General features: G+C 38.7%; 1 protein-coding gene across 1 annotated transcript in view; it reads left to right on the forward strand.

Annotated features, from left to right (window-relative positions):
* Positions 1-10,720, forward strand: part of Terb2 (telomere repeat binding bouquet formation protein 2) — a 17,770-nt gene that overhangs the window by 5,441 nt on the left and 1,609 nt on the right. The window contains exons 4-5 of the mRNA XM_026787861.1: positions 3,830-3,894; positions 7,904-7,992. Coding sequence (XP_026643662.1) covers positions 3,830-3,894; positions 7,904-7,992 — 154 coding nt within the window. The remainder of the gene's footprint in view (positions 1-3,829; positions 3,895-7,903; positions 7,993-10,720) is intronic.

The following is a 10,720-nucleotide window of genomic DNA, read 5'->3' on the forward strand; positions in this document are numbered from 1 at the left end:
TCGAGACAGGGTTTCTCTGTGGCTTTGGAGCCTGTCCTGGAACTAGCTCTTGTAGACCAGGCTGGTCTCGAACTCACAGAGATCCGCCTGCCTCTGTAAATTAAACCATTCTTATAAGAAACTCAGGTGCAGGCTTAGCATCCAAGAAACCCTGGATTCAGTCCTCAGCCAGCATAAAAACCAGACTTGGTGGCATACGCTTATAATGCTAACATTTGGGAGGTAGGGACAGGAGGATCAGAAGTTTAAGAAAACCTGTCAATGGAAAAAAATAAACGAAAACCTGTCAAAAAGTAAACCTGTCAAAAAATAAACCTTTAAAAAATAAAATAGAAAAAGAAGAACAGAGAGTTGAGGGTTGGGTTAGAACACTGTAGTAGACTGCCTCCTCAGCATACGAGGCCTTTGCTTCAGTCTCTAGTACTGGAAAATAAACAAGAAACTTTGGTTTCTTTAGTCAGGAGTATAGAGTAACAATAGGTGCATGGTATTTGCTGGTGGAGATTCAGGTGAATTCTTGCGCAGTATCACTTGTTTGTTTCGAGGACTGTTCCTTAATAAATATATGCAATATTGCTGTTTAGTTTTTGCCATTCTACTCAAATTTGTCTGTTTTTTACTTCAAAATCTTTATGCAGTAGCCAAATATAGATAATTTCAGCATGAAAAGAAGACAGATAATCACACATTATATAAAAAGGCATCAGCTAGTTCATAGTGATAATCCAAAAGCAGAAAGAAAAAAAGACAGGAAGATAAGAAAAAAGAAAAAGGTGGTATAAGTAAAACTTTTCATTATAGGAATAGCAACTAATAAAGAAAAAAGGATTATAAAGTAGAAAATTCTTCCTTGGGCCAGCAAGATGGCTCCGTTAGTCAAAGAGCTTGCTGCATAAACTTGATGGCCTGGGCAGGTTCCATAGTGGAAGGAGAGAACCAGCTCCAGCAAGTTGTCCTGATAGCACCATGTGCATGCTGTATCTTATTGGGTGCCTTGTCCCCAACACACACACACACACACACACACACACACACACACACACACACACACACATGCATTCTGTAACCACCAATATAATAATTGATTTAGACAAGAGCCATTAATTGATGTTAAAACTATGATCCCAAATTATCACCCACAGATTGTACTAATTACAAAGACAAGCAATATCTGCAAATGGTCATACTAGAAGATACCACTTTAGCCAAATGATCAAACTGATATCACTAATACTGGAATAACCTCTCATTTGGCTTAGTCTGTTGTGATATAGTAAGTACACAGTATTATCTATGCTGAGTTCTTATTCAGAAGCTTCTCAAGATCCAATTATGAGTTATTCACATGACTCCAGGAAATGACTATGCCTCAAGTCAGTCACCTGGCCTGACCTCTATAGTGACTGTCACAATAAAGGCAAGAAAACGTTCTAAATTGAGACAACAACCAAATGTGATGATCAGATCCTATATATAGATGTTTTTAATATAAAAGAAACATTTCTTTAATATAAAAAGCATGGTGGCAATGGTCTTTATTCCTAGCACTTGGAGGCAGAGGCAATCAGAGATCTGTGAGTTTCAGTCCAGCCAGGGTTTTATTAGTGAGACCCTGTCTAAAAAAGGCATTTTGAGAGCAACTGGAAAAACTGATTTGTGGAATATTAAATAATTATGATTTGTTAACTTTTCTTAAGTATGCCAGGGGTATAAAGATAAAAATACATTTTTGAGAAAATTCTTGCTAGATCTTAAGGAATAGGAATGTTATGTTTTAGCCAGGCAGTAGTGGCGCACTTGAGACGCAGAGGCAGGCGGGTCTCTGTGAGTTCAAGGCCATCCTTGTCTACAAGAGCTAGTGCCAGGACAGATTCCAAAGCTACACAGAGAAACCCCCTACCCCCCAAAAAGAAATGTTGTTTTCTTTTTCTTTTTTCTTTTTATTTTCAAGACAGGGTTTCTCCGTAGCTTTTGGTTCCTGTCCTGGAACTGGCTCTTGTAGACCAGGCTGGCCTTAAACTAGCAGAGATCCGCCTGCCCCTGCCTCGCGAGTGCTGGGATTAAAGGCGTGCACCACCACCACACCTTTGAAATGTTGTTTTCAAATGATCTCACAAAACTGAAAAAGAACACACTCAAGGTAACAAAAGTATTTCTTTAAGTGCAAGGTATATAGTATTTCTGTACTATTTTTAAGGATAATTTTTTAGACTGAGAAAAATAGAAAAATCTATGTTTCCACAGCCAAGTAATTAATTTATAGGTTTCATATTCCTTTCGTTAATTAAAATTTTTATTTACTTCTTTGTGTGGCACATGCCACAATATACATGTGGAAGTCAGAGGACAACTTGGGGAAGCTGGTCCTGTCCCTATACCCTGTGGGCTCAGGAAATCAGACTCAGGTTATCAGGATTTTCAGCAAGCACTTTTGTTTGCTGAGCCATCTCACCGGCCCCACTAATTTGTTTTTATTTCTCAGAGTGTTATCATTTGGAAATCATAATCTCTTTAGGATCTTTGGTTTGGAGATGATAAATTCTGAAAATATCTAATCTCTGATTTGTCAATGTTTCTACACAAATGATCATGATTTTTAAAAATTATTTGTTAAAGTATTCAGTCTACCAGTACTATGGGACTTAAAAGGAACTTAAAGATCATTTAGTTTTATAAATAAAAATGCTGACATAAACAGAAGATTAAAAAAATCTGTTTCAGAACATGTAATCACATATTAGCATAATGAAACCAAGTTTTCTTAGCCTCAACCTAATCTAATGTCATTTCTGTTAAAAAGTTAGTATAAGGCTGGAGGGCTGGCTCAGGTGAAGAGCGCTTCCTGCTCTTCCAGAGGACCAGAATTCAGTTTACCAGTGAACCCTAGCACCTGCACCAGGTGCCTCACTATTGCCTGTAACTCTAGCTCCAGGGCCTGTAGTACACTCTGCTGGCCTCTGTGGGCACTTGCCTGCATGTGGCATACATTTACACAGGCACACAGACAGACAGATAACTAAAAATATTAATATAACATACTTTTATTGATTATTGGCTAGACATTATTTGATAAAGGATCTTGTCAATTCCTTCAAAGTACTTATCAGTGTTGAATATCAGCTAATTATAATACTATAATCACATAATCTATATGTAGAAAGTTATCAAATGAAAATAACAAAGATAATCTGGAAAGTAATTTGGAACATTATTACTTAGGGAAGATTTATGATCTAAATATGGAATTTTTAACAATATTCTGTTAAATACATTAGGTATAAACATCTGAGTCATTTCTACAAATGTTTTGGAAAAGCTTAATATACTTTTAGTTTTGTTACAACTTCAGAAGTGAACATATCTCCATCACGATCACTTTAAAGAGGGAACAATTTGTTTAGCTTTTTCTTTTTTGATTTGTAAGGAGGAGAATCCTGAAGTCAAGAATTTTAAGAAAGTCTTAAGTCTGTAATGTTTGATTTTCTCCTTCCTTCCTTCCTTCCTTCCTTCCTTCCTTCCTTCCTTCCTTCCTTCCTTCCTTCCTTCCTTCCTTCCTGTATTCTTCCTCTTCCCTCAAACCAAGTTCAGTTACCTGCTATAACTATAGCTAGCATTTAAAATCCTGGTTATCCTTCTTTATGCTCTTCTAAAAGCATGATTATGTGAATATATATACAAAATTTTTAAGCTTCCCTGCCAGGTTACAATGACTGAACTAAAAGAATAAATTTAAATAGCCTTTGATTATATTTTAATTTAATTTTAAAGTTAATAATTAGATAATTAGTGTGCTAAATTTTTAAAATGTGATTTATTTTGCTGTTTACAGCATGGCAGAATAACATCAAATAAAAGGGAAAGCAGTGAGCCAACAACAGAACACAAAAAAGAAAGGTATTGAGTTAATATGCTTCATTGCTACTCAAATTGAATGTAGAAATCTTTGAGCTTGATTGTATATTTATTTTAGTTTCACAATTCCTTTGAGATTGATATTATCATCATCACCATTCTCATTTTAGAGAAAGAGATCTAAGATTAAAAAGATTAATTTGTCCAAAGTCTTATGAACTTTTATTAAAAAGAGTAAAAGTGAGACTTGAGAGATAGTTCAGTGGTTAAGAGCACTTGTTGCTCTTACAGAGTATCTGGGCTTAATTCTAGCACCCACATGGTAGCTCATGACCATCAGTTACTCTGGTTCCAGGGGATCCAACACTCTTCTGACCTCTGAGAGCACCAGGCATGCATATGGTGCATATACAGGCAAGACACTCATGCACATAAAACAAAAAATAAATACATAACAAAATAAGGTGATGAACTATTGATGAAGTCACCTACCATCAACTTCTGGCCTCCCACATACATGGTCATATTATGTGTGCACTTACACCAACACTTGCACACATATGCCTACATACATGACAAAATGCCAGGCATGGTACTTTTTAGGTATACTCTTGGGGTTTAAGGTGACTGCCAGGCTAATCTGGGCTATGGGTGCATAGGAAGACTGTTACATTTTTTAAAAAGACCAATTATGTGAATATACCCTAGGTTTCTTCCTTTTTTCTCATGTATTTTTCAAGACGGGTTTCACTGTTTCTGTGTAACCTTGGCTGCCCTGGTCACTCTGTAGACCAGTCTGGCCTTGTATTCAGAGATCCGCCTGTCTCTGCTTTCCAAGTGCTGAAATTAAAGATGTGCACCACTACTGCCCAATTTGCCTTTTATTTTTCTATTTTCCTTTTTTATTGGGAATTTTATAATGCATATAATGAATTTTGATCAAATACATCCCTACCCCCTCTCCTTAACTCCCCTATCTCCCTCAATTTCATGTATTGTAATTGTGGCTGTTCTGGAACTTGCTCTTTAGACCAGGCTGTCTTCAAACTCACAGAGATCTGCCTCTCTCCTGAGTGCTGAGATTAGAGGTGTGCACCACCATACCTGGTGGTTCTCTCTTGCTTTAAAAACCCACTGGATCTACTTAGTGCTGCCTCTACGTGCATGGGTACTGGACCATCTAATGGAGCATGGGCAACATTCCTGGGGCTGCATCTCAGAAGAAAACTGATTCTCCCTCTTGTATCCAACAACTCCTCAGCTAGGGTTGGGCTTCATGAGCTCCTTCCTCTACTTGTGCTGGAATTTTGGCTGACTTGATCTTGTATAATCCTATGCATGTTGTCATAGACACTGTGAGTTCATGTGTTCAGCAACCCTATCATGTTATGCTGAAGAATTCTACTACATCTGTAGAGCCTTTTTTTGTGGAACCACCAGATGGCAGAATATGAACATAAATAAAATATACCCTGAAATACATGTAAGTGATAGCAATCAATACTAAATGGCATGCTATTTAACATTTGATAAATATTTGTGAGACAAGCAGTTCACATTACTTCATTTGATTCTCACAACTTAGATATGCAGCCAGTCCCATTCATTTTACAATTGAGGAAACAGATCTGTACAGCTAAGTATTTTTTTTCAGTTTTATTCAGAAAGAGCAGCTGAATTTGAAATCATGTGGAGTCTAAACTTTTAACCATTGTGCTATTTTTCTTTCTCCAAATATTCCTCAAATTTTAAAGCCATGTACATTTTAACTTTTTGTTGTTGTTTTATTTTAAAATAAATGTAATAGGCTGGGGGTGTAACTCAGTTGTTGGAGTAGTTACCTAGTGTGCATGGATGTGCCTGCTCTGGGTGTGATTCCTAGCGCTGCATAAGCCAGATGTACTGACGCGTGCCTGTAATCACAGCACCCTGGAGGTGAGGACAGGATTAGAGGTTCAAGGTTATCCTCAGCTACATAGCAAGTTTGAGGCTAACCTGGGCTTTATGAGACCCTATTTCAAAAATGCCAAAATTAAAAAAAGTAGAAATCCATTTAATTTGTGAAAATAAGACATATAGAAAATAATAAAGGAAATTTAAATCAGAAATAATTCTACCACTCAGTAGTATATGTCTCTTTTCTCTTATAGTAAGACACAATTTTTAAAGAACTGAGGTCATCTTGAGGTCCCTTTACTTTGCATGCAATATTTTATCAACACTTTTCCCTAAGGTTGAAAACCTTATTTGACGTTATAACTTGGTGGTAGGATTAAACTGTTAGAAACCAAAGTCATAAACTCAGGAAAGGAGTAGACTGGAAATTGCCCTGCATCAATGAGCTTTATTAGGAGGGAGAGCCTCACAATTATGATGAGGCATGATTGGCTTGAGATAGGAAAGCATTATGAGAGACAGTAAATCACACTAGAGGCAGCATGGTGGCTATCTGAGGTGGGAGAACAATGAAGGAGGCTAGAGCATTTATCAGAGATTACTTAACAGAATCTTAAACCTTGGAGGAGCTTCAAGTAAGTAAGAGGTGGATGTTGCTGACAACATGGGACAGGAGGGGATGAGCAAAAGACTGAGAGAGAAAAAGTCAGAAATCTTTTACTTGAAGGGGTGTAGGTAGGCTGTTCAGAGCTCAGAGCCAATTTCTTTAGAAGTAGGCTTTAGAGTTGTTTGCTGCATGGCTCCATCTTACTTGATACAACAAAGGGGACCAGGCAAATCATGCTGGGCTGTGTTAGTTAGGGTTTTCATTGCTGTGAAGAGACAACATGATCATGGCAACTCTTAGAAGGAAAACACCTAATTGAGGGAGCTTGCTTATAGTTTCAGAGGTTCAGTCTATTATCATGGTGGTGTGCAGGCAGGCATGGTGTTGGCTGCATCTTGACTTTCAGGCAACAGGAAATCAACTAGGTGGTTTCCTGCACATAGGAAATCTCAAAGCCTGTCCCCACAGTGGCACAATTCCTCCAACAAGGCCATACCCACTCCAGCAAAGCAACACCTTCTAATAGTGTCACTCCCTATGAGCTTATGGGTGCCGATTACATTCAAACTACCACATGGCCAGTGGTGACACATGCCTCTAATCCCAGCACTTGGGAGGCAGAGGCAGGCAGATCTCTGTGAGTTCAATGCCAGCCTGGTCTACAGTGTGAGCTCCAGGACAGCCAGGATTGTGCAGATAGGCTTGTGCAATAATACAGAGTTTATCAATTCTTTGCCTCAGAGGACAGACTATAGAGGAGGCATCAGGTCTTAAATAGGCAGGCCCATGATCTAAGGTAAACCTTATTTATTTAAGTTACTTAAGAATCTCATTGTATTTCATGGTTTCCCTTACCTCGTTTCTTTTTGTTATGCTGAAGTGTGGATAATTTAAATGCTGAATAACAAAAGACTATGACTATTTATGGAGTCTACTGTGCTTTACTTTTGGCATACATAAGATTTCACATGTGTGTACAAATATGATTAATTATGGTGTATATAATATATTACTTTACATTTTTGACAATGCTAGGGATTGAACCCAGGCTCATGCATGCTAGGAAACAGCCCTACCACTGAGATATAACCCCAGCCCTGTGTTATGTAATTATAAATTATTACTGTGCTTTGGGGGATATTGAGATGACCAAGGCCTCTATTCAAAAATTGTTTGATTTGTGAAGTAACTAAGAAAACCAAAAGTAGGTAAATGGTCTTTCTTAGTATCACAAAAGAAAGCTTACAATTAACATTTTCACCAAGTAAAAGTAAAACCTGATTAAAGAAGTATTAAATTACTATATACATGGTCTGGAATGAATCTTTTTTTTTTTTTTTTGGTTTTTCGAGACAGGGTTTCTCTGTGGTTTTGGAGCCTGTCCTGGAACTAGCTCTTGTAGACCAGGATGGTCTCGAACTCACAGAGATCCGCCTGCCTCTGCCTCCCGAGTGCTGGGATTAAAGGTGTGGAATGAATCTTAATTTGTAATATAAATTAAAAATTCAAACACAAATGTGACTTTCTGTATGTTCCATTTTTTTATAGTGCGGAGAGTCATCTTATAAGCACTCCAGTTGTAGAAAAGCAGTTGTACTTCCCTCTTCGGAGTTATCCCGTGAACAACATGGTAACAGGTAAACTGAGGTGAAAACTAGAGCAACCCAGCTAGGGAGGAAACGAGGGAGAACAAGCTGTTACCAAGCAGAGCCTTTGCTTTCACCATGGTGATAGGAGGGTGCCGTTCATCTTCCCAACATTAACTTGCAGAATGGACCAAGCATGGGCTTCATATTTTCTGTCCCTAGACAGGAGGGATGCTTGCTCTTGCTTGCATGAGACAGTTGCAGTTTATTTCTGACATTCAGGGATTAGCTCTTTTGTTTTTGTTTTTGTAGTGCTGGAGGTTGAACTCGGGGCCTTTTACACGACTAGGATCAGGCTTTACTGTGGAGCCAGAGGCAGTGGAGCTCTTTCTGTGGACTAATTGCCACATAACACAAAACCTCCTCTTTCCTTTGAGACCTAGAAGAAGCGACCTCCATTTTGCCTTGGAAGATTGAGCTCTGCTCAAAGCCACCACCATTCTACTGTCTGTCTGTATGTTTATGGTGTTAACAATTCTTCTAATGAAAGGTTTCACATTGAAGCCAGTCTTGGAACTAGCTCTGTAGACCAGGCTAGCCTTGAACTCACAGAGATCTGCCTGCCTTTACCTCCCAAGTGCTGAGATTAAAGGCATGCACGACTTAATTTTGTATTTCTTTCCCAATGTGTTTAGAAATCTTGCATAGTGCATGTGTAAGGAGGTCCCTGCAGGTATACAGGCAGGGGGCAGACTGCACAGAGATGAAATGAAAACCCTGTGCAGATTGACTCCATCAACGTGAGTCAGACGTAGGGGAGTCTAATACCAGGCACTTTAGTTTAGGCATATTTAAACACAATCAAATTTGAAAAAGAGTCTTCAGGCAACAATAATTCCCATAATTCTAATTCCCGGTGCACAATAAAGATTAATGTATGATTACATAGCAACAACTCTTTTACAAAGTACCTGTGACCTTGAGGGTGGGTTCTATAGCTAATGTGGTCTCTGACTGATAGTATAGAGGTCAGCAGTACAAGAAATACATGTGACATCTCCCCTAAGGACGGGTAATAGTTTAGGGAGGAAAGAGTCTGGGAAACTAGGATGAGGTCTGTCTCTTCAGATAGCAAAGGGGTCACCAGGTTGTTAGCAACTTCCACTTTTAGCTTTCTGGGTGGAATGCAGGGTATTCAGTTTTATCTCCTCCATTGAGGAGACACCCTTGTGTGATTAACCGTCCTACTTCTCTTAGCACTTCTCTGTGAGTACGAGGCCTTGGTGCCCTCTACACATGTGTGCAGTAAGCATTTAGAAACCCCACATAGTGTCTGCAATAAGCATTCTCTTCACTGGTTACACAAGTGCTTATCCATCAGGCAGAGGTCATGGATACACATGGGATGTCTCAATAATGTTCAAAAAGAGCTAAGGAAATAGATATCCAATGACTGAAATAGATTAGTGATACCAGTTTTCTATGGCTGGATTCATAATTTTAAACTATGAATGGACTTTATTACTAAAACCATCAAGCTTTATGTATAAACTCTATTGTTTTTTATGGTACTTTTAAATTCAGTCATACTTGGGATATTCTAGAATTTTTAGAATGTTTGCTTTTAGTATTAGTATAAACCACAAACATTTGTATTACATATAAAATATAATCATTCAAATGATAAATAATTGTTATCAAGTTACTGCTTAAGATCTTTGAATATTAAGATCTTAATATCTCTGCAGTTAGGCAGGGTTTCTTTTTTGGCATTCATATATATTTCAGATTATTAATTATATCAACATTACAGCCATATCTTGTATTGATTAGGACAATCAATACAATAGCAGGACTGACTTTGCTATTAATTTTTCACTAGAGAACTTTATCCAGTCTTACAGTGCTTGAAAATGTCTGCTCTGTAGAGCAGATGCGCTGTCTGTGCTGTTGGGTACCTGGAGAGACAGTTTTCAGTGGATACCATCTAGGCCGGTTATTCCCCGTCATTCTAGTTTCCGTACTTCAATGTTCCAGCCCCAGTATGGACATTGCACTCTCAGTAGTCGAAGTTGCTTATCAAGTATCCATGCTTTTCAGAAGTGGAAGGAATAATTAAGTGTGTTGGTTTACACCAATAGTGTGCGAATTTAGGAGTTGAAGCAGAGGATTGCTGAAAGCTCAAGGCCAGCCTCGTCTACAAGTGCATTCCAGTCTAACCTAGGTTAAAGTGTGAACCCCGTCTCAAACAAACAAACAAACAAACAAAACTAGGACAGCGAGAAGGGGAGATGGGCAGAAGAGAGGAGACAAATACGAGCAAAGTACAATAATGTGTTTTAGTGAAAAGGTCATAATAAAACTCATTATTTTGTAAACTAAGGCGTAAAAAGAAACCAGTGTTAAGGGCTGGGGCTATAGCTTAGCTGTAGAGTGCTTGCCTGGCATGTATAGACTCTGTCTGGGTTTGGTCTCCAGTCCTACATAACGGAGTGCGGTGGATGGATCTGCAGTCTCAGCCCCGGGTTGGGGAGCAGAAAGAGCAGAGGCCTAAGGTCATCCTTTGAGAATCTTCTCACCAGTATTATTTTTCTTTTTAGTTCTTTAAAAATATTCTATAAAAATTTTAACTAATAGCCGGGCGACGGTGGCGCACGCCTTTAATCCCAGCACTCGGGAGGCAGAGGCAGGCGGATCTCTGTGAGATCGAGACCAGCCTGGTCTACAGAGCTAGTTCTAGGATAGGCTCCAAAGCCACAGAGAAACCCTGTCTCGAAAA

Source organism: Microtus ochrogaster (assembly GCF_000317375.1).
Source record: "Microtus ochrogaster isolate Prairie Vole_2 chromosome 14 unlocalized genomic scaffold, MicOch1.0 chr14_random_1, whole genome shotgun sequence".
NCBI lineage: Eukaryota > Metazoa > Chordata > Mammalia > Rodentia > Cricetidae > Microtus > Microtus ochrogaster.